This window comes from Gekko japonicus, unplaced genomic scaffold (assembly GCF_001447785.1).
Source record: "Gekko japonicus isolate JY-2015 unplaced genomic scaffold, Gekko_japonicus_V1.1 scaffold1625, whole genome shotgun sequence".
Taxonomy (NCBI): Eukaryota; Metazoa; Chordata; class Lepidosauria; order Squamata; family Gekkonidae; genus Gekko; species Gekko japonicus.
In genome coordinates, this window is record NW_015160260.1 from 260455 (window position 1) to 285319 (window position 24865).

General features: G+C 41.3%; 1 protein-coding gene across 1 annotated transcript in view; it reads right to left on the reverse strand.

Annotated features, from left to right (window-relative positions):
- Positions 1-24865, reverse strand: part of CHD1 (chromodomain helicase DNA binding protein 1) — an 83435-nt gene that overhangs the window by 20090 nt on the left and 38480 nt on the right. Inside the window, exons 14-26 of the mRNA XM_015414740.1 lie at positions 21404-21592; positions 21092-21254; positions 12639-12791; positions 12453-12524; positions 11970-12119; positions 10258-10406; positions 7309-7405; positions 7076-7171; positions 5645-5821; positions 5350-5507; positions 4579-4620; positions 1952-2082; positions 296-434 (exon numbers count right to left, since the gene is read on the reverse strand). Coding sequence (XP_015270226.1) covers positions 296-434; positions 1952-2082; positions 4579-4620; positions 5350-5507; positions 5645-5821; positions 7076-7171; positions 7309-7405; positions 10258-10406; positions 11970-12119; positions 12453-12524; positions 12639-12791; positions 21092-21254; positions 21404-21592 — 1716 coding nt within the window. The remainder of the gene's footprint in view (positions 1-295; positions 435-1951; positions 2083-4578; positions 4621-5349; positions 5508-5644; positions 5822-7075; positions 7172-7308; positions 7406-10257; positions 10407-11969; positions 12120-12452; positions 12525-12638; positions 12792-21091; positions 21255-21403; positions 21593-24865) is intronic.

A 24865-nucleotide genomic window follows, 5' to 3' on the forward strand; every position in this document is an offset into this window, starting at 1 on the left:
CCTCCAAAGAGCTCAAGGTAGCACAGATGATTCTCTCTTCCTCCATTTTATGCTACCAATCCTGTAAGTTAAGTTTAGCTAAGAAAGACTTACAGGCCCAAAGCCACCCAACTGGTTTCCTGACAAACAAAGATTTGAACCTGGCTCCCCTCAGGCCTAGACAAATACTCCAAACTACTACTTCACTCTCTACTACTTCACTCTGGCAATATGTGGGCGAAACATTTTAATTTATTATACACAGTCTTAACAGTGCTCTATCATATATCATAAACCAAAAAAGTCATCAACTAACCTCTTCCTTTCCTCTGGATCTGAAGGAATGGATTTATGCAATGGTGCTAGTTCTTCTTCATGTGAGATGACTAGTTTTGCATTTACCTGAACTCCTGATATTCGGAAAGTTGGGCCTTTAACTTTGCCAAGTCTGCCCCCTTAAAACAGGAATACAGTGCAGATAAACATTACATTAGTTTTATATGCAGCTGCTCCAAAGCAACCCAAAATATCAAGGAACATGATATATTTTAAATATGTGATCACAATAAGGAAGTGGCAATCATATAAGTGTACCATAAGAATGTGTACCAATTTTTCCCCAGATACTAACAAGGTAAACTGCACTGCCAACATGGCCTCATTTGGGGTGTGCATTTGGCATAAACCAAACCAGAAAAAATGCCCGAAAAATACCTTACCGTTATTTTTTAAGCTGGTTACCGAATGGGGCTGCATTTCGGCTATCCCAAACGGCCAAGCCCCCCAAATCCTGAAACTATTTGGGATTTTTAGGCCACCAGCTAAATTTAAAGAGCATTTGAAGGGATTATGGTCCTTTTAAATGCCTTCTCCAAGCCACACGAATCCGCGGCAAGTTCACCCAGAAGTTTAAAGGGCTTACAGTCCCTTTAAATGCCTTTGGACTCTCGCCACAGTCACGTGGCTTGGAGAAGGCATTTAAAGGGACTGTGATCCCTTTAAATGCCTTTCACTCCTCCACTGAAAGAAATGAATGGGGGGGGAACCTTCTTTGGGGGGTTTTCTGAGGAGAGGCACCAGTAACTATGATGCAAATTTGGTGCCTCTACCTCAAAAAACAACCCCCACAGAGACCGAGAGACCCCTGCACCTATTCTCCATTATAACCTTTTTACTATAAAAGATTATTTACTATAATGATCCCCATAAGGTATATAATGGTCCCCATAAGGTATAATGGAGCTGAAAAAATTTGGCTTTCCCGAATATTTACCGAATCCGAATACCATACCGGTATTGGGATATGGGAAGATTGGGAAATACCAATGGGGGGGGGGGGCTTGCACACCCCTAGGCATTTGTCTAAACAGTTTGAGAAAATGTAATCTGTACTTCTCTGATATATTGGAAGCAATATTAAAACAATACCTAACCCAATAAAAGTTACCACCAAACTAAGAAAATGTACTTTGTGATCTGTGACACAAAATGTATGCTGGTCCATCTCCTCTTTGGTCTATGTTTGCCTTTACTGACATCCTAAAATAAAAAGTTTTATTTTGCATGATATTGTAAGCAGCACGACAGTATGCTTTATACAGAATTCCAGAATACTAAACAAGCTTCTCTACCCTACGCCAACTAGTGCAGTGGAATGGGAACTGCTGAGGAAGCTGCCTAATCCTTTTAGCCTTTTATGGCTAATTCACAATACATTTTTATCTGCACGAGTAATCCAAACAGTCCCTAATTAAACACTGGAATGGATAACCATTACACATGGGTATGGCTCACAGAAATGGCTGGCAAAGTGCAATTGGTACCAGCTATATCTAAGATGCCATGTGTGTTTACTCAGAAGCATGTCAAAGATAGCAACTACATGCATGGATAGAAAAAATGTTGTGCAAGCTCTTTCTTGTAGCTTTCAATATCTGTTGTAGTTCTTCTAATTTTTTCATGCAACCTATACCTGCTCTTTCTTGTCCAGATGAGCTATCCTTTAAAGCCTTGATGCATCCATTATGTACTAGCTCTCCAAGCCGTCTGAGGTCTGTTTCAGATTTATCCACTAGTTCAGCATCTCTAGCTATTGCATCCAATCTATAACAAAACACAAGTATTACAGCTCTAGTCTCCATACATGACAGATGCCTTCAAAATCGAGAACAGAAAAGACATAAATGCTAGGTATTTGTATAACTCTCTTAATGAGGAAATGTGCAGTCAAGGCACATCTGTATTAGCTTCCTACAGAATTTAACAGTGGCCCTTCACTGGTAGCCAATACAGGCGGCAGTGGACACAGAGGGCTTCCAAGAGGACTTGCTGCCATTTGCCTCTCTTAGTGTTCTGGCCAGGAGCACTTGGCTACTGGTTTTCTGCTTCCTGCTTGTTTGTTCTGGCAGAAGCCCCCCACCCCAAATAAAACCGGCAATCACCTTCTGTGCCTGAGCTAATTCATAGTCATTTGCTATGCCAAGAGACTATACATTTGTTTACTGACTTCCAACAGATCAGTAAAACCAAACTAAGGGACTAAGTAATAATCTCTATTAGGTTCTAGGTAGATATAGGAAGCAGAATCAATATAAAATGAGAAGCATTAAAAGGTCACGTATTCGAAGAAAATAATTATACATTTGGAGATCCGTGAGAAACTCAGGAAAATCCCCTCACTGGTCCTTGCTTTCTCCTCTTGCTTCTGACACTGCTCCATCACCTTTCTGCACCCTTTTCCTCCCACTGCTGCCGCCTCCTATCTTTTTCTTCCCACACTATACTCCTCCACCCTTACCTCAATACTGTTCCCCATGTCCCCTTACCTTCCTGCTCCCCCCTTTCCTCAGTCTGACCTCACTGCCACCTACTCCTCTCCTCACTGCCCTGCCCATCCACAAGTCCTATACTGACAGGCAACTCTCCTCACTGCTTCACATTACTCCCTCCTTTGTCCCATGCCCATCATGGCAGCACAGCCTTCTCAGATTCTGCAGAGTTGCTGAACATTTCAGCTTGACCCACAGGTCGCTCAGATGCAGGCCTGCCAGGGAATGAGGGAGAAGTGACAACACTGCCTCTTCTGCACCTGACCCAGCTGACAGTTGGCTCTCAGCCTCGTGGTGAGCACCTCCCTCCCCCCAAAGAAAGGGGGAAAGAGGGAGGCAGCAGCTATGGCTCCAACAGAGCTGTGTTTTATGTGCAAATGCTCCTGGATTGATTTCACCCTCTTTGATTTTTCCCCAGGTTTCTGACCTAGGTTCTCCCCCCCCCCCCATACAAAGTTTGCAGAAAAATATCTCTAGTCTGTACATGGTCCTAATCTGCAGATTTAGGCCTCTACATCTGGCCATGTTGAGAAGCATATACATTGGTAGGAAAAAAAACTAGATATAGTTTCAGTGATTATTCACTAAAATAATTTCAAATTTAGCACTGTAGCACTGTGCTGTGCTGATTCTCAGCAAACACAAATAAATTACAATTAAAATAATATCTACAAACAACCATATAAAAATTAGTATGAGCCAACAGAGAATGGAGCCAACAGAACCACCACAGCCTTGCTCCAGTAGCCATCCACCCTACCCGAGAAGGTAAAATCAAGCATGTTCATATGGCAGTAGATGGGCCTTGTTCTCAAACAGCATAGGGCTTTATAAAAAGAAAGGACTAACAAGCACTTGAAAACCAGTAAAGTTCTTTCAAAACGAATGAGAGAGATGTCCCTGGTACCCTGTTCTCATCAGAAAACGTGTTGCATTCTGTCCAGCACCTGTTCCTAGATAGCCTTAAGATACAGCCTAAAGCTCACTGCTCTAGTCTAATCTGGATGTGAACACTAGGGTTGTGTAACTGGATATTACTGACATGATAAAATGCCTGATTAACAATATCTGATTTTGCAAAAGGTCCTCCCTGATTCTGATATTTCCACTCCTGATAATATGGGAACTGGGAATCATAGGTAAGCAGCAAGAGCAGAGAGAGAAGGAGGATGAAGAAGCTTGCCCTGGCCTCCAGCCAGTCCGAGCACTTCAGCTCTTTAAACTTTAAAACTCCCTCCGTGTTCCCCCAGGGGAGGGAAAATACTTCAAATTTATTGTTTTACTTTCCTTCAAAAAGGACATGATTACTGTTTTCACTAAATTGGGGGTGGTATTCTGATATTTATTAAACCAGAAAATTTTTCCCAATATGACTTTTCAGAATGGTAACAATACTGCTGATATTTAAGGAAATAAAATTCATGCCTTTCCAACTTTCTGATCTGTAATTAAAATAACAATTTTTGAATTACACATCACTAGAATTCACAGCATGGTGGTAACCAGGTCTTGTTTTTACAGGAAGAGTCACAGCCAAGTTGGTTAAGGTGCTGTATACTACAGATGGCACCCAAGTGTCCAGCCACAGGCATGGATCTAACTTCCCCAAGCTGTGATCATGCTCTTTCAAGAGGAGCACAACCCTATCTGGAACAGCCTGACACCTCAGACCCTGGCTGGCTAAACCAGCATTACTTCTGTTTTAATTATACTGAGTTTCAGTTTAATGTTTCAATATAGTGAAAAAGTCCTGGCTATATGGTACACTTACCTTTCAAGAGGTCCCCCAAATTTCTTGTAACTCTTGATAAACCTAACAGAAAAGAACTGGATATGTTAATTGCAAGTTGTTTAAACTATCAAATCTCACTTAAGCTATATCTATAAAATATGCATAGTACACAAATAAACAGCATACAGTTAAAATTAAAACTGTTGCAGATTTTTTTCTTTTGAAAAAATATCAAAAGTTAATGAACCACATACACTTGCACATATGATCTGTCACAGATTTATACAGATTTACATAGTAATTTCACAAACTGATATTTCATATTGTGAAAAAGACAATCAACCTGGATCTGTGTTTAGTAATGTTTACACAGTATTACTCTGCCAATGCCCAAATCCACCCCAACAATTACTCTCCCTCCCCAAAAATCTGCCTCTAGAAACACCTGTTTTAGCACAAAAATATATATATATAGGAATTGCAGAGAACAACAAACATACCCAAATCAGTTTTCACCACTGTACCTGTATTTAAACAAGCATGGAACCAACTTATTTCAGCAGTGTAACATAAACCTATACAAATTAATGTTCAATACACTAACTTTATCAAGAGATCTTCCTTTGTCAAAAGAAAGTATAAAGACTTAACTAAAACATAAAATAAACTAAAATATATACTGATAAGAAATAATTTTGAAACAATGTTTGGATAATTTAGGACTGTTTTGTTTTAATACTTTTTTCAGAACAGTCCAATGAAATGTCGTTTGCTACTTTCCACATGTAGATTTTTTTCTTTGCCTCTTACCTCCTAATTTCAGCATCACTAAATCCCTTGATATTTTCCCGTGGAATAGTTCGTGGTCTTCCACGTTTTTTGGGATGTTTTCTTTCTGAGATAGAATCACTATCTGATCCCGAATATCTTCTGCTCCTACGCCTCCCTTCACTTCCATTAAAGCTGATCTATACGTTTTTTTAAAAAAGCAAGAATACAAAAATTAAGTGCTCAAATTTGATGTTAAAAGTTTTTTAGTTTTCAAGTGCAATTTGATCCAGCACCAATAGGATGTGGGAGAAGACCTCTTAAAGGTAAAGCTCACTTGTTTTGCACAGTTTCTCATTCTTGGAAGCATATAAATTTCTTCCAGTTCCTTTTGTCTTTCTTCTTCTTCTAATCTTCGTCGGTGGACCTCTGGAATTATTTCTTCCCAGTTCCTTGAGTTTTGTTCAGGATCCAGTTCAATGTCATCTTCATCCATATTGGAGAAATTAGCCACCTATCAAAACATTTGGTTTTGTCAGAAATAGTTACAAGTGCAACAATGTTCATGACAGAAAGAGTGATGTGTAATCAAAATCAAATAAATTTCCTGTTTAATATATGATACACATCTGTGGAAATAGTAATCCAGTATATAACCAAACAGAAAGTACAATTTCCACCCTATGGACAGAACATCTGCAGTTGATTCCCCCCCCCCCCCAAATAAAGTATCTTGTGGCTGATGAGGACCACTGGGTCGAATGAACAGTAACAGAAAAAAAAAAATCTTTCAGAACAGTTTTTGCTAAACTTTTTTTTAAAAGGGGAAAACATTATTTCTTATTTTCTAACTGTTCTAATCTAACTTTTAGGATGTACTTAAAGGGCTGTAAACATGGTTTGCTCCATGGTTGCCAGAATCAATTAAACCACTGACCACTTAACTCTGGAACTTGTTCTGTTCTTAGTAAGGGAATAATTCTATAGCCCTTGACCAAATAAGAGTGTCAGCAGCATTCTTCTAGAAAACAGCAGTTGCAGATGTGAGAATGAAAGCGAAAACAAAATCTTGTGTACCTTAGATATTCTGAAGCTTTCAATCAGAGGTGGTGAAACTGGCAGCAAGATGGCAAAATAGAAAAATATGGGGGGAAACAGCAACCCCCATGAAATTGTCACAATGCATAACTGGTAAAGGCCCAGAATATTCTACTAATATAACACAATCAATTTCTACTCTACACTGTACTTACAGTGATGCAACTGAGATATATCATTGTGAAAAGAAACAAAATGCTTCCTTCTGAAAAGAACACAGCTAACATAGTGATGCCATCAAGAAATCCGATAATCCATTATATAATCTGTGTAATTGTGCACTTCTAACAAAACACACTACATTCTTCTTGTCTGTGTTAAGAAACCATGGCCTAAAGCTTTGTAGATAAAGATTTTCCTACAGTCATATTCACCTAACTACTGGAATAATGAGTTCCTGGAGTATTTGCTTCCTGAGGAGGCAAACATCCTCAAATTTTAATTCTGAAATAGGATGGAAGACTAGGCATAGTCTTTCTAAAATAATTTTGACATCTGTTTGCAATTTTTAAACATATCAAGGAAAAAAAACCCAAAGTATGTGCTATCATCAGCTTACACGAACAAATAAGCAGAAGAATACTTAGGGTAAGCAAGGGAGGGAATTTATAAAATTGAGGTGTGTTTATTCATATGCTTGATATGCTTTGCAAAATTAAAAAAGTAGTACCTTAAACTGGGAAAGCAACTCATCTCCCACACTTAATGGGCCAGATTCATTTTCTCGGGTTTCAGCCCTCTTCAAAATTTCATCTATGTCCATTTCCTGTAAAGAAATAAAAAGTAACAAACATTGTTACCACTGAAATGTTAATGTGAAAAGACAAGTAAACCAAATGTATAAACTGAAATGTTAATGGGAAAAGACAAGTAAACCAAATGTATAAATGATAAACTCTGTACCTGTGGCTCCTGTTCTTCACCTTCAGGTTCCTTAAAAAGTTCCTCAGCACCAAACTTTAAGATAGCTGATAGTTCCTCTTTGTTAAAAGGAGCAGAACTGAAATGGAAGGGAAAAGTTTTCATTTTCACTCTTTCCCCCCCACTCTTAATGGGATTCCTTTAATCCAATAATAATCCTATCCAACCTAAAGGGCTTTGTAGTGCATATCCAATTCACTGTAACAATTCATTTTCTTTGTCAGACAAAAAGGACAAAGGGCTGGGTAGCTGGAAATTAACTGCTTTGCCCCCAAATGTGTCCTACATCCTTCAAGTCACCAAAGCAAATACTGTGCTAGGTCTCGACCCCCTCCTCACTTGGAAGGATGAGCTTAGTACCTATAAAGAGGTGATGCAAGCAACCTTCCCTCTCTTAGCATCTCACGGACTCATCCCTGGTCTGCAAATTATTCAAGACTCACCCCTGGTCTGCAAATAAGAGATCAAAATAGATCCTACAGTCACATGGAATGTGTGCCATCGAATATTGACTATGTCTGAAAACTGATCCTAAAGGTGCAAAGGTCTGGTTTTTGGCAATTTCCCTACCCTGCCTGACCTTTCCCTACCTGAGCATCCTAAGGAAAAACCTAGTAAAAGCCATTTTAATCCCATAATCCTTTGTGTCATAGTTGTCTTGTCCTGGTAAATTAGAGGTCACCAAACACAACAGACATTTCACATAAATGTTACATTGCACTTGCAGCTCCTGGGAACATTATGATACTTCCTGGCTCAAACAACATTGTTTCATTCACACCATCACAGCATTGTTCTAGGAGCAATCACATCATGCTCCAAGGGGTATAACCAGACACGCGTTCAGTAATTTGTGTGTGTGTGTATCTGTACGTCCACTAACCTACACCCCCACCGAAAAGGTTGGGCTCCCTGCTTAGTGAGACGCTGGTTCATTTTGCTCGTCTTCCTTCTCAGATCTTTGCTCCTTGGAAAGGTATATATAGTCCCATAGAATAAGTTCCCTTCATTGTCTCTGTAAGCTACCACCTTTATTTTCTGAATTTATGTGTGTTCATATAATGTTTTTTAATTAACAAGTTTTGATTTTAATCTTTAATTCTCTTTAATAAAAACCATTTCATTAATCATGGCTTGGTTCATTTTGAGAGTTCAACTGAGGGAAAAATCCCCGTAAACATAGGTGGAGATCCTGCTTCATTACCCCCTAGCTAATTCCCCAACAAACTCAGGAAACCTTCACAACCACTTTGGGTAACAACGGCAGTAACCAAAGAAGTTCTCCCTGGCAGAATACTTCCTCCTATACAATTTTTAAAAGTTGTAGAAGCCTTTTCTGGTTTTGGATCTGGCAACAGTACTCTATCCCTTGGCCCACCCCTCCTGACCCTAAAGGATACCCTTGCCTGTTCACTCTCTTCCTATCAATAGCACACAGCACCTCTACATGTTTTCCTTTCCTTGGTTCCTTCTTTATTTAATTGCACCCTTCTCTCACATCTTTTGCTTGTCAGCCCAGTACCTCTGTTCCACAAGCACTCTGACTCTTGCTGCCTAGTATTTTCATCTGTCTCATATCAAAGCTGTTTGTCTGATATCAAACATCAAATAGCTGCTTGGATGAGTGGGGTTTGCAGACAGCAAGAAGTTTTAGCATACATGTGACAAGCAAAGACCCATTACTCCAGCAAAAAGTGAAGCATGTATTGCAGAATGTGGGTAGAATCTGCCAGTAGGCAGAGAATAGCACAGGAAAGCTGCTGGCAAGCCAACCAGTAACCATCAAAACCCGCCAGGAATATATGTGCACTAACTTCAGAAGCTAGATTTAGTCTAACCAACCTGAAGCTACTATGATCCAGGCAATAATTTCACACTTGGCGTGTGTGGTTATTTAGTTTACCTGTTCTTCTCAGACTTTGAAAAACTCTGCCTAGTAAAGGCCCTCGGCTTGCATATGGAACCCATCCAAAGTGCTAAAGATAACTGGTATGTACATAAGAACATAAGAAGAGCCCTGCTGGATCAGACCAATGAACCATCTTGTCCAGCATCCTGTCTCACATAGTGGCCAACCAGTTCCTCTGGAGGATTTACAACAGGGCACACCGGCTGAGGCCTTCCCCTGATGTTGCCTCCTAGCTCTGGGATTCAGAGGTTTAGTGCCTTTGAATGTGGAAGTTCCCTCAGCCACCATGGCTAGTGGCCATTGACAGACATATCCTCCATGAATCTAGTTAATCCCATTTTCAAGCAATTTACTCCTGTGGCCATAGCTACATCCTCAGGGAGCAAATTCCACATTTGAATAACGCTCTGTGTAAAGTAGTATGTCTCCTTGTCTGTCCTGAATCTATTGCCCATCAACTTCATTGGATGCCCCCGAGTTCTAGTATTTTGGAGGAGGGAGAAAAATTTCCCTTTGTCAACTTTTCACACCCCATGCATAATTTTATAAACATCTATCATGTCTCCTCCTTAGTCGTCTCTTTTCTAAATGGAAAAGTCCCAGACTCTTCAGCCTTTCCTCATAAGAAAGTTGCTCCAAGGCCCTCATCATCTTGGTTGCCCTCCTTTTCCCAGCTCTGCAATGTTCTTTTTCCGATATGGTGACCAGACCAAATGAGGCCATACAACAGATCTATACAGCGGCACTACAATATCAGATGTTTTATTCTCAATCCCTTTCCTAATAATCCCTAACATAAAGTTTGCCTTTTTCACCACTGAAGCACACTGGGTTGATACTTTCACTATGACCCCAAGGTCTTTTTCCTTCTCAATCTCAGAAAATTCAGACCCCATTAGCCTATACTTGAAGCTAGGATTTTTTGTCCCAATGTTCATCTTACACTTGCCAACACTGAACTTCATTTGCCACATTGTATAAAGATATACAGATGCACAGACAGAGCATCCCAAATAATGTACCTAGAAGGAGCAGAACCTGTGTGCAGCACAGTCTTCCCTGTAGTGTCCATTCTCTGTATCACTAGGTGATCTAAAACCATCTTCTTCTTGGCTCTTTCCAGGATGTCTTCCTCAACTGATCCCTTAGCGACTAGCCGATAAATGTTAACCTATATATAAGCAAAGAAGCAAACAAAACATTTTAAGTAACGTAAGTAAGTATGCTGTTTTATTAAGACTGGGAATGAGTTTGTCCATCTGTAACTGAATCAAGTATGTTACAATCCTCAGAAGCTTTTCAATATTCAAATGGGCATTTTGATCCAACAACTGAAAGATCTTTGCTTTCAGTGCTGGCATAGTGTCAGGAGCTGCAGCCTCCAAGAAGGAACCACAGGTGTGTGTGATTACATAGAATCAGAGTAGCCATGATAGCCAGGTTAATCACAGACCAAAGAACCCAAGGAAAGCAGGAAGTAATGCTTATCTGTTGAATCTTGGAGAACCCCCTTCACTAACTGCATTTTGCAACCCAGAGCAGCTGCAGGGACATATATGTGAGATGAGACATCTGCCTGAGGAGCATGACTTTTTCACTTCTCCCTTCCCACTTCAGGTACTCAAAATGCTCCTCAGGAACAGCGTTTCAGGAGGAGGTAAGAAAGCCATGCTCCACAGATGGAAACCCTTCTGGCCACAGAAATGCTGTGCCGGATTCAAGCCCCTGCCTATGTAATTACTAGGAGAAGGGAGATTGAATACACTGAAGGGGGAACTCCATGATTCAGTGGCTAGGTAAGTACCTGCCATTCTTCTCAGGATTGCTGCTGTGTGTTTTATCTGCAGCTGCTCTCTGTTTTTCGGCAGAGGCAGGGATGTGTGTAATACGTGTATGTTCCTGTTGCTACACTGCAAGAACAGTATGTAAAAATACGTTGACATACTTGCAGTTACATTCCACCTTTATCTGGATCATACTGCTGGCTTTTAGATGTAGAGCAGAGGCACTCTGCATCTTGCGGACAGCCACATTTATATTTACCATTAACCAAAAGAGCCACATTTAATTCCATGCCTGGGTAAGGCCTGCACTTCAGGGAAGCTTGTAGTTTACCCATTCCTCTGGCAGCCACTGTTTCAAAGTGGAAATGACCAACCAACCACAAGCCCCACCAGGCAAGAGCCTTGCCCCCTGAAATGTGGCGCAGGTGCCATACTAGGGAACAATGCTCAGAAGAGCCAAAGATTGGTTTGTCAAAGAGCCACATGTGGCTCCCAAGCCACTATGTGAGTATCACTGATGTAGGGGAACTTCCAATTCTTCATACTGAGAAGCTGAATCTTTCAATTAAACATAGCTTAACAAACAAAACCTTGGATATATGGTAAGTTAATATAGCTATACAATCCTGCCCAGTTATTTCAGCTATCAATGGAACAGGAAATCACTCATTTAAAATGTTTTACAGAACTGAAATATAAACTGTCAATGCTCCGACTATCACTTTGAGAATTTAGCACTTAAAACATCTTTTCATAGGTTTTGTTTATAGATTTTATTGCTATAATGGGCACATCCAGAACACAAATAGTTATTATTAAGAGTTAAATAAGCAAGTCTAAAGACAGAAAGAATCTTGTTCCAATCAGAACTGGACAACATAAGCAGCAAATTACTCCTGCTGTGAAACATCCAACTACTAGATTAGAGGCCAAAGTTAAGACATATATACCTGTTTCTTTTGTCCAATCCTATGAGCTCTAGCCTGTGCTTGCAGATCATTCTGAGGGTTCCAGTCAGAATCAAATATAACTACAGTATCAGCAGATGCCAAATTTATACCTAGACCTCCAGCTCTAGTTGAAAGTAAAAAGCAGAAATCCTGAAATAAAGACAAAGGAATGGATTTAAAATAAAAACTGCAAGAGGCACATCTGAAAATTATGTTTTGATGTTTTGGGCAAGGTTCTTGTTTAAACAACTTAACAAAAAGGAAAATTCTATCAACCTATTCTTAGTAATTCATGTACATTAAAATGTCTGTCTTCAGTAAAAGTATTAGTTGCTTAAAGTTGAAGTGCCAGTCTAAGTTTTCTTGCAATCTGAAGTTACAGATATAATGGTGAAGGCTTATGTTATGGTTATATGTAACAAGAGCACAGATTTCATTCCCTGAACTGAAAAATAATACATTCCTTTAAAACAAACAGGATACCTCAGAACCTTCTGCATTAAAATGATCCAGTGCTTGCTTCCTCAGTTCCCCCTTTATTGATCCATCTAGTCTCTGTGTGAAGAAAAAGAAGTGTTAGACTGAGACTATTCAAGTATGTACACAACATCTGCCATTAACAGAAATAAATGTATGAGCAGCCCCACATTTTAAAAATAAAGCTCTTACTTGAAAAGGAAACTGACGGTATTTCAAATATTCAGCTAGGATGTCCAGCATCCGCACCATCTGAGAGAATATAAGCACTCTGTTGCCACGTTCCCTTAAGCGAATCAGTAGCTTGTCTAGAAGAATTAGCTTTCCACTGCTACGGATTAAATTCTTTAAAAAAGAAAGAAAGACTTCAGAAAGATAATCATTGTATGCCACAACAGTAGGGGGTAATGTTAGTGAATATTAAAAGAATTAGCAGCAGTTCAAAGACTGAAACCATAAATCAAGCATTTGTTGACATTAGAAAGCTGTATTCAATACACAATTAAAGATCACATGTCTAAGGCTAACTTGTTTCTTTAAGGAAGACAGTGACTTCTGTATGTAACAGTTTTGCAATCCAAGTAATTAATCCAGCAACAGTAACTGTGCACGCAAACAGACATCAGGATATAGTGCCAAACACCACATCGAAAAAGTTGTTCATTTTATATGTTCCTTTCCACAACTTTCAGCACTAGAATTCTCTGATGTCATGACTGGAAGACAGACAGTTAAGTTAATGCAAGAGGTAGCTCTGAGATTCTCAGATTTCTTCCCCTTGAATTATTATTGCTTTCTAGACTGTGCATCGTTATTTAATAAAGTGTGTTTTCCGTCATGTGACTACTGAGGAAAAATTTGAAAATGGTGGTAGTGGTGTCTGCTGAAGATACAAATACCAAGCTATACAATTTCCAGTTGGTAGAAGATGGGACTAGTGTCCCTGGGTCACGTCCCCCATACTCCCTCCCAAGAATCAATCAACTATTTCTTTAGGGGGGAAAAGCCACCTTTCCAGGAACCTGCCTGAGTCAACTTAATAATAAAAATAAAACATTCAAACACATTAATTAAAATCCAACATTAAAATCCTAACCCAGCATAAAAACAGATCAAAAACAAAACACTGGAACTTACCTGAAGGTTTCTTCTCCTCAGTGGGGCAAAGTCATCCAACTGGTTAGATCATGCCTGCTCTCGCTCCAGACATGGCTATGCAAATTTGTGTAGACTGTACTGGCTCAGAGCAAGGCTGACCTTCTAGTCTTAGTATAGCCCAGCTCCATAACGGATTTTGTATCTGACTAGACTTTTTGTGGGGCTGGTGGGGTATGGAGGACTTCGCCCCACTGAAGAGAAGAAACCTTCAGGTGTTTCATTCTTCTTCAGTGGGGAAAGTCATTCAAACTGGTTATATGCCCAAGCTACAACCTGGGTGAGATCCTCATTTTAATTTTTATTCTGTTCCAGCACTATGTTGCAAACCTTTCCACCAGATGAAGCTTCCGTAGATTTTAACTGGTCCCACCTATTAGTGGCTCACACAGGTATAAAAAGTGGACCAGGCTGAGGCTACAGATTTCTTCCACTGGAACCCTGGTGGAAAAAGTTGCTGGTGCTGCTGCAGATCTGGTGTAGTGGGGCCATAACATCCTTTGGAGGTCCCAGGCCTTGCATTACATTACATTACACATTTGATTTATATACCGCTTCTTCCCGAGGGCTCGGAGTGGTTTACATAGACATTTAAATCACCTAACTAGGGCCACAGTGCAAGGGGAGGGGTGAAAGCCTACCAAGCACCTAAGCAGCAGTGATCTTCCTCTGTTGTTCTTTTTCCATGGCGGGTTCTATTTTCCAGGCGTCGGTGTCGCGGCAAAGGTCTTCCTTTTTTCCCACAGCGACTCCTTCTGGAGTGGTCCCCACGGCGCGCGGCTGTGTGACGACTGCAGCAGCTGGTCTCTGTCCCATTGGCTCCGACCACGCCACGTCGCCGCGTCTCCTTGGACCAATCTCCGCCCGGGTCGCTCGCCGCTGTGCCGTCGGACCACCGCCATGTTCGTTGGGTCGCCACTCGTTGTCCACCGCCACCGCTCAACTGTCGCTGCACTCCAAGGAAGGAAGGTGCCCCCCGCTCCTAGCAGTGGGTACCCATTTATCTACTTGCCTAAGGGCTTTTGAACCGTTGGGTGGGCGGGAGCTGGGACAAGGACCGGGAGCTCACTCAGGCCGCGGTGGGACTCGAACAGCCTTATGACTTGTTCGGTGATAGATTACTGCAGGCTTTTTACAGCCTGCGCCACCGCTCCCACTTCATATGCCTTTCAGAAACATGGCCTCAGACGTTTTTAACCTAAAGGCTGTGAGCTGTGAAACACAGACAGAAAATCCTAAACTGGAATGACTGATCTATTACTGGGAAATTTTGAAGGTGTCTGCGTTCCGTCTGTCAAGTTCTTGTTGAAACCACTTGTTATTGGTCACATTATTAAAAGGACCGTCAGTTCTTGAAAAAGAGAGTTCGAAAGGGCAAATATCAAGTGCCTTTTGGGTTTAATGATCCTTGTTTCGTTGTTACTTCATAACCCTCAAGGAAGTCCAAGCAGAAGAATAATCTTACTTCAAGAGTTCTTGTATTTATGGACTTCATGTATTTCTACTTCATTTAAGGATTGACCATATAGTATTGTGATAGCTGGAATGGACTTTTCTAATTTTATGTTAAGTTTTTTGTATGTTAGTCAATGGAATGGAATATGAATGTAGGAAGGGCCCCGGGTTCTAATGATTTTTTAATTGATTATTGCTGTTTTACAGAACCCTTTGGGATAAATTCTTTGGGGTTCTCCTGGAAAATTAACATCCTGTTTTAGACCACTGGGCACTGTACTGTATAACGCCAAGTGACGTAAATAATTCTTTAGTTGACATGTTTTTCTAGCCCTTGTTTGAAAGAAAAAAGGAGTATTTGAGTTACAAAAGGATGTTCTTGTGTCAACTCTTTTAATTAGGAACTATTGCAGGTGTGTTTCCCCCTTGTTAAAATCTTTGCCAATTTCCCATTAGTTGGTCAAACTGACCTGGCAAGGTGCCAGCCAAGCCAAGGAATAGGGTTAAGTGAAGTGCAATCGTATTCTCTATGCAACATTTATATTATGTTTTTAAGGGTACTATAAAGCAACTCTGAATGTTTATAGCTGACAATGAAAGCCTATGCAGTGGTTTGTGAATGATAGAAATAAGTGAAACCCAGACCATGTTAGCTTGGGATGTTGCATCATAAAAAGACTGCATCTTTAACTGGAATAGCAGAAAGCTGTGCTTAATGAATTGAATAGATGTATGTCAGCAGTTCTAATTGGAAAGAAACTATTGCCAATTCTAAGATGTATTGTTCTATCTTGTACTTTTTAAATAAGAGCCTAACTAGGTCAAAAGGACAGATATATATATATATAGATAGATAGATAGAGAGAGAGAGAGAGAGAGAGAGAGAGAGAGAGTGTGTGTGTGTGTGTAAGCGAGAAATCCCTTCTCTTGATATAATTGCTTGGGTTTTAGAACTTCATGTTATGTTTAAAGCTGAATATATATGTAAGATGTTTGTAAAAATCAGAGCTCCAACAATTTTAAGTTCTGCAATAGAAAAAAGTTTATTTAGCTTAAGACAAAGACTGCCTAAAGAGAGATCATTATACACAAGCAGGTGTACAAATTACCCGGCCAACATAGAAAACGTAAATCATGGACAGGTCAATTAAAGAAACTAAGTTGAAAGAACTAACGAGGGGAGATGTTCCGAAGTGTGCCCTTTGAAGTTTTAAGGAGTACCCAGCTACTAACAAATAAGTAGAAAGTTAAAAATAATGACCAGGTGTGTGTAAGTTCAGCTAAGAACAAAAGTCGTTAATCATGACTCGTGGCATCAACTAAAAGGGGTCAATTAGGAATACAGAATTTGTATTGAGCTATGTGTTTTACAAATTATAAACTTTAATTTTAATAGAAGAAGCTTCATAAAATGACCAGAAAATATTCTGTAAAATATTCTGATAAACCAAAATGAAAACTAAAAAAATAGATTCAATGCACCTACAAGAGCTTCATGCCATAAGTTATTTTAAAACACTAAAATAATTCATGTAAAGAGTTTAATGTTTTAGAATGTCATTGTAATGATATTGTTTTCATATTTTGTATACTTGTTAGTGAAAATAAGCTTATAGGAATGTTTTAAGAGTGCTGTTATACTTCTATATGTATGTATTAATTTTTGATTACAAGAACTAACAAAATTTAGTACTGAGAATGAACTTAGCCTGAAAGTTCATTCAAAGGCAGAAGGAGTCTGGGAGTAATGCCAAGAGAAGTAAACAAAATAGTAAATTAAAAATAATGAGCTGCACCTGCATTGTAGGAGTGGAAACACAGCCAACTAACATCCTGTGTGCCAACTATGTGATTGATGACTGGCCAGACAAAAAAATCTGAACTGAGCATGTTTACGTGATGTCAGTGATGATGTACAGTGAGGAGGAGCAAGAAGAATATATAAGTCTGCTTTCTGTATTTGCTCACTAAACACCCACACTGAATTAAGCTGTGAGATGCTCCTTTATTCGAATAAATACTCGTTACCCTTTACCGCCTGGATGATTGTTTTCACTGTGTGGTTTATTGGCTAGCCACACAAGTCAAAGAACCTTAGCGCCCTTAGTGCATTGGCAACATGAATATAGTTGTATACTTATAAAGCACATTTATTTTTTGTAAACATGCACTTTGTTACTTGTTACTTTAAATACATTCTTTAGTATTGTCATATATTGTTTTCACGGTTCTGGAATTTGTCCTGGCATGTCTAGTTTGTGCCAGACTCTCTGTGGGATAACATGGTGTAGAACAAAAGGACAGTAGTACGAAGTCTTGGTTAACATGATAGGGGAAAATACTTTTGGCACAAAGGAAGGATTCCTCCTCTGTACCACTGAGACCTTGTGAAATATACACAATTCCTTCCTGGGCAGTACAGCCCTTAATTCAGAAATTCTTCTAGCAGAAGTCATTTCCACAAGTAAAAAAGGCATCTTCTGAGGAAGAAACTTTAGACATTGATGATTTGAAAAGATCAAATGGCAGTTTGCTCAAGGCTTGTAAGTAACACTTTAGAAAGGTTCCCAGATTTCTTTCACACCTTCCAACAATTTTACCTGCTTCTTTGCAGGTAGAAACACTTTGGCCATGCTCATATGAATTGTGGCCCCTAAGTGGACTATATCCACTTAGATGATTTTTTTTGTTTTACACATTGTTCAGGCAGCTGTGTGCCTGAAGAGATTGCATAGTGGACTTGGTGTCCTAGCTCACCTACTCTGCCTCCTTGGCTCTGTGGAGGATGTCATTCAGGTAAGGACTGTTGTTGTAGGTAGGTTACTGGAACTAACAGGACCTTGGTAAACACCCTTGGAGATGATGCCAGCCCAAAGGATAAGGCCTTGCATTGGAAATGCTGGCCCTCAAAATCAAAAAGGGAAGAACTATCTGAAAGATGGAATATGCAGGTAAGCTTCTTGAAAATCTAAGGACGTCATGTGATCATCCTGCTAAATACTCTGCAGAATGTAGTGAAGTGATTCCAACCGGAACTTGTGCTTCTTTACCCATGCCTTCAACTCTCTTAATTGTTCTCCAGTCCCCAGATCTTTTGGGGACTACAAACAGAATGGAATAAATCCCATGGAAATGCTGTTCTAAGGACACTGGTTCCACTGCCCCTATGTGCCCTAAATGTTGAATAGGTCACAACAGAATAAAGGTGTCTCTGTTCTGGCTTGAAAACTGGGGAAGCACAGAAGCAATGGGGGGGGGATGGGAGAGGGGGATGATGGCAAGTATCCACTGGCTGGTCATAGACTCCATCCAGATGTGGGGAAACTGCTGGAACTGACCCCCCCCCATATAGTCCAGTTTGTTAGGAGGGAACTGTCTCTGCTGGAATCTGGACCCATAGCCAAAAGTGTAGGAAGAAGAAGAAGAGAGGAAATTGGATTTATACCCCTCCCTTCACTACCCAAAGGAGTCTTAGAGCGGCTTACGAACTCCTTTCTCTTCCCCTCCCCACAACAGACAACCTGTGAGGTAGGTGGGGCTGAGAGAGCTGTGACAGAAACTGCTCTTTTTCAAGAACAGCTGTGCCAGAACTATGGCTTGCCCAAGGTCATCCAGCAGGTGCAAGTGGAGCAGTGGGGAATCAAACCTGGTTCTCCTAGACTAGAGTCCACGCACTTAACCATTACACCAAACTGGCTTTGAAACGCTTTTGCTTCCAATTTTTCTGGTTTTGTGTGTGTTTCTTTTAATGCAGATAAATCTGGACTAGACAGAGGGTCCACCTTCCAATGCTTTAGCCAGAGTTTCTTTATAATCAGTATATTGGTGGCCTGTGCTCTGGCACCGAACTGCATGGACTCTTGGGATGCGTCTGCTGCAAATTTTGCATCCCTTTTAATCTTCAGTATAGATCACTTAAGCGTCAAGGGGTCAGTGTCTAGCTTTTGTAGGAGGTTTATCAGCCCAAACCATGATGGCCCTGGCGAAATTTGAGAGCATGGCAGGCGATCAGATTGTCAGAGAGGCTGCTTCATGGGATTCCCTAGGGCCGTCTCATTAGTATTATTATTTTTATCCACGGAATCCTTAAATGCATTGTCCACAACCTTAGACAAAACTGCTTCTGAATGTAAGACTACTACTGGAGAGTTTAGCAGAAGAACCCGCAGTCTTCTATGTTGCATGCTGGAAAGGCAAAGACTTTCCCCCCCTATGCCTGCAAGAAAGTGCTGTTGCCCAGAACTGCCCATTCTGCCTTTAGCATGTAATCAAAGAATTCAGGGAATTGACAAACTGAGGACCCTTTGGGAGGTCTCTTAAAACCTCTAGTATCTAAACCGGTTGAAACCGATGATCTAGGTTTTTTTGTTTTATCCAATTGGTAGTTAAGAGAAGGAAAAGACTCCTTTTTTAATCTCTGGAAATGTTCCAGCTGGAAAAGTCTAGAAGTATCTACGGGATTACCTCTCCTGGTATATGTCGTAATATTTGTAGTTTTAAATTGTGTATTGATGGCTTTTATATTATATATTTTATTGTTACATTGCAGTGTTTTATACTGGTTATGTAAGCCGCCCTGAGCTGACTTTGTGGGGAGGGCGGGATAAAAATCTAAATAAATAAATAAATAAATCTCCCCCAAAGAGAACACACTCAAGGAAGAAAAACCTACTGGTGATCTCTGGCCCCAAAAGTATCTTGCTGTCCTCAACCAGAGCCAGAGCTTTCTCAGCCCCGGCATCAACCCGGTAGAACTCTGCTGAATGACATCCATGCCCCATGGGACCTAATGCAGTTCCACAGGGCTTGTAAGACAGAGATGTTCCACCAGGCCTATGGTTGAGGACAGCAGTGGTTTTCTAGCTAGCCTGGCTCCTTCCTTCCTTCTTCCCCATTGGGAAAAGGATTCTAAATTGTGTCTTTTTCTACCATCTGAAATTGTTAGTTGAATTGTTAAGGTTACTTCAATTTAATTTTAAACCGTTTGTGTATATTGTTGGAAATGTCCTTCCCCACCCTGAGCCCTGTTTATAGGGGAAGGGCGAATTATAAATCGAAATAAATGATTTTTCCTAGGAAAGGCTTAGGAAAATTTTCTGACCTTTCCCCTTCCTCTTTATCAAAGCTTGTTGCCATAGATCCTATGGTTGAAAGGAGCTCCTCCACTCCCAAACCCAAGCCTGACATGGATGGTGAGGGAGAACATTTATTTTGACTAGCTCTCAAAGGATTCCTGATGTCGCTGGTGCTAGGATACCTATGGGTGAGATCAGCCACAGCCACCACTTGGCCAGGTACTCCTAGCCATTGAAAAGCCTACATTATTCCTGGTTGCATACGCATGAGGATTGGGGAGGCCCAGGCTGGACTAAAGGACTGTGTCCTCCAATCTGCAGAGGAAGGGCAGAAAAAATGTGGGCAGAACCTGAGCAGCCGCCCTACTAGAATTTTCTTGAACTGCCGAACTGACTGGGAAAAGCCTCAGAGAGACTTGAGGGAGGGGAAACTGCTCTGCCACACTGCCACCCTTGCCTGGATCAGACCCCTGTTCACACTGGAGTTCCTTATCCCACTGCCCCTATGTATCTCAGAGAAAGGGAGGTCTGACCTTCAGCCCCAATCCTCTCACTCCCTGCAGGCCCAGAATCCTCCGAGTCTGTATGGGGCAGGCCACCCACTACAACCTCCTCATGGTTGTTTGGATTCAGTAGAGCTCTGCCAGGCTCTTCCAGCACACTTGGGGGCCGGCTGCAGAATGACCCGAAGTCTGCCAGTTCCAACAGTGGCCCATGCTACTGCAGATGCATCTGTCACTGGCCATCCAGCATCATGAATATTCTAGAATTTAAGAAGTTATGCTATGGATTCATAATACCGTTTATGAAATCAAGTATTTTGTACTGTTACACTATATTTCTGGAGATCAGTATCTCAAACAACTAGCAGCAGGCAATAATCGACAGAAAACTATAATACAAAAATGTATATGCTGGGCACGTACGAATCATTTTAATAACTGATAAATGAACATTTACCTGTAAGGCCTCCTGTTTATTATAGAATTCATTATCATCTGGTGGTTTAATGAGGTAGCAATGATTACAACACTTTTTAAGTTCCATCATGATATTCAGAAAGCCTGAGGTGCTGCCCTTTGAACCTTTACTTAGGGCTTTGTAATTCCTTGTTAAAATCCACCTATGATATAAAAATATGTGGTCAACAATTAAACTGTTGAAAATATGAAACAAAAACAAGCAACAGATAGGCAAGGAACACTATATTGCAGATGGCACTGCATATATCAATCCATGCGTTCTGCAGTGGCTTCCCAGTAAATTACTTACTTGTAATATTGCTTTTGCAATGCACTCATCTCCATTCTTAAAATCTGTTCAACTTTGGCAGGCAGAGATTTTTCTACGTCTTTCTTAACTCTCCTCAACAGAAAAGGTTCAAGTTCTTTGTGAAGACTTGCATAGCCAAATTCCCTCCCTTTGCCATGTTCCTCTTCAAAATCTTCCCAAGAAGAAAACCTTCAATACAAAACATGGAATTCTAAATTGTAAGATTTTTAATATTAAAAAAATAGAATCTCCAGCTATCAAATACAAAGAACAAACAGGCGGTAGCTATCACCATTGGGTTGCCAGAGACAGATGCCATTGTCCCTATGGAATGGGAAACTGGCAAATCCAGAAAGACAATTCAGGTTTTCACTTGCAGCAAGCAAACTGTTTGAATAAGATATTATTAGCAATGCATTACTTAACAGTAATGTTCTACAAGAGCAGTTTACTTAATCCTATGAATTTATTTCAAAATCTGTTAGTGGTGGCTGGGCTTGTAAAATTGGTGTATTTCTTTTGCTGCTCTGAAGGCCTCAGTAAAGACACTAAACCTTAATGCTCCCCACCCAGTGACTATAAAATAAATGTAATAAGAAGAGAGAAAGGAAGAGGAAGAGATTGGATTTATACCCTGCCCTTCACTACCCAAAAGAGTCTCAAAGCGGCTTACAATCTCCGTCCCCTCCCCACAACAGACATCCTGTGAGGTAGGTGGAGCTGACAGCACTCTTTCGAGAACTGCTTGTGTGAGAACAGCTCTGAAAGAACATGTAACTGACCCAAGGTCACACCCGCAGCTGCATGTAGAGGAGTGGGGAATCAAACTTGGTTCTCCCAGATTAGAATCCGCATTTCTAACCACTACATTAAACTGTAAGAGAACTATTTCCAACAGAATAATTATTTTAAGTAGAAACACACAGTACGAGCATACATCATTTTAAATTTTATACCATCAAACCAGCCAGTCCAATCATGGCTACTGCTGATTTTCTCAAAGAGTAAAAGGTAAATGCACTGACGGTGAAGTAAAGATAGAAATTTCATCAAGGTTGTGATGTCAGTCTCAGAATACTAAAAACCAAAACAAGGATATGCAGAGAATAAACTGTGTATAATATCATTATCCAAAACAGAGCAAGAGATGTGGTAACGACAACTTGTCTCAGTGGTCACTTGTGCAATCATACGAGTTAATACACGTTAGAGGACACTCCTTCCCCCTCTTCCATGCTGCTTTCCTGCCTTATCCAGTGTAAAAGGAGGGTCCCTCTGGCCCTTCCCTCAGTTCCTTACTGCTGCTGTTGAAGAGAGCTAGTCTTACTTATTATAATGATTAGAGTTCACAGCAGGGCAAGAGGGACTGCACAGGTGACCACTCAATAAACACGTTACAGGTAAGCACAACCCTGATTCATTATTGTGGTACCTGTGCAGTCCCACATGTGATAGTAGCAAGTTCAATTACGAAGTCTTGGAAGGCGGGTTATGAGCTCTTAGGCCTGATTTAGGGCCTGAATATGAGATGAATATGTTATTGCCTTTTCTGAAACTTTTGGTTCTATTCAAGTAATAGTAAAGCCCTCTGGACATCTGAAGTGTGGAGGGCTTGCTCAGTTTTGCTCTATGGCTGTGGAAGGAATACTGGCAGGGTGATATCTCGATTTAGGTGAGATTTCAAAACTATCTTGGAGTGGAATTTGAGGGGTAGATGCAAAAATTCCTTCAAGTTGAAAATTTTATGGAAGAGGGGAGCTTGACAGAGGGTTCACTGTCCCTCCTGGCTGATGTTATGGTTACCAAGTATATGGCTTTCATAGAAAGTCTGAATGAGCACGTGGCCATAGGTATGAAGGGTTGGCCATCAGTTTGGCCAGACGGACACCACTGGGGAATCAGGAGTCAGACTAGTGGAAACTAGTTTAACAAGCCTTTAGCAGAGGTATCGAACTCAGTTCTTACATCTGACATGAGTGTCACTTTGTCGGGCCGGGCCATGTGTGCCATGAAATGTAATGCCAGGTACCAGAGATATTTTACCATTGACAGACCCACGCCCCTCCTCAGCACCTAAACTAGCACCTCTTTGCTCAATTGGCATAAGAAGTTTTGACAGCACAGAGAGCTATTGTGTGACAATCAAGGTGCAATAACCAGAGACTCTCGTGGCTCTTTAAAGACGAACACATTTCACAAGCTTTTGATGAGCTGGATCATGAAGGGCTGCCTTCCATTGCTATAGGTGCAGCAGCCAAAGGGCATCAACCAGAGAAAATCAACAAGCCCTGCCTTAAAGAAACTGCTACAGTCAACATGCTTTGGGGAGGGAAGGCAGCCGCACAACCCCAACTTCCAAATCCAGCAACAAGCTTGAACCACAAGGGGACTGTGATGCTTCTCAGCACCTCAAGCAATCTCCAAAGATGCCAGCTCCACTTTAATTGCCTTTTGCACACTTTTATTTCCTGCCAGCTCCATCCAACCACCAAAACATAACCCCAAGCACAAACACACAGAGCACATCCAGCACCTGCCTCTGCTGTGTGCAAACTCAGTGCACTTTTCTGAATGCCTGCTCCTGTCCCTGGCCTTTGCCTCACCCCCTGCCCCCCCGCTTCCATTCAGACTGTTGCATGCAAGGAGCCCAGGGAGCATATGTGTGTTTCAGCTTCACCTCTTTTAATCCTCCCTGCACTACCCAAGGAGGGAGGCAGGAGAGGAACCATGCACATTTAGGTCAGCCGATTAGCAGGCTGTGGTTCACTCTGCCCCCAACCCTTGGCATTCTGCATGCGTTGTGCCCCATACAGCAGACCTGGCCTGGCCAGTCACTCCATTCACATGCTTACATAAGCAGGCACATTTGGCAAGCCAGCCATCAGCTTTCCATAGGTGTCTGTCCCCACAGGCGCCTTCCCTAGGCTAACTGCAAGTAGTAAGCCACTTGACTGGGCTCGGGGAGGTGGGCCAAAGAGATTCTGCCTGCTGCACATGAACAGTCAGTCATCTTTCCAACAGCCCAGGCAGGAGCCCAACATGCTCTGCTCAGAGGAGGCGGTGGCAGGCAGTGCATCTCAGCTCAATGCCTTGGCCAAGGGCAGCAGGCAGGCCCCAAGGGGGCTGGCTGCGCAGAGCTCGGGGCCGAACCAACCCTCTTCACCTCTTATGGTTGCTAACTCCATGTTGGGCATTCCGTGGAGATCTGGGGGAAGACCTTGGGGAGGGCCTGCATTTGGGGAAGGAGATATCAAAAATTTGACCAAGAGGGCATGACACTGAGTTTGTTTCTGACTGGCCCATGAGAAGTGCTTCCATTCTGTGAGCATTTAGTAATACCTGCTTCACAGGTTCTGAAAAACACTTGTTGGGGAATGAATAAGCCACACCAGTTCTATACTGGTTTCTAATTCTTCGGGCCAACAGTGACACAGACGTGGGTTTAAGCCAGGGCCCTGTAGG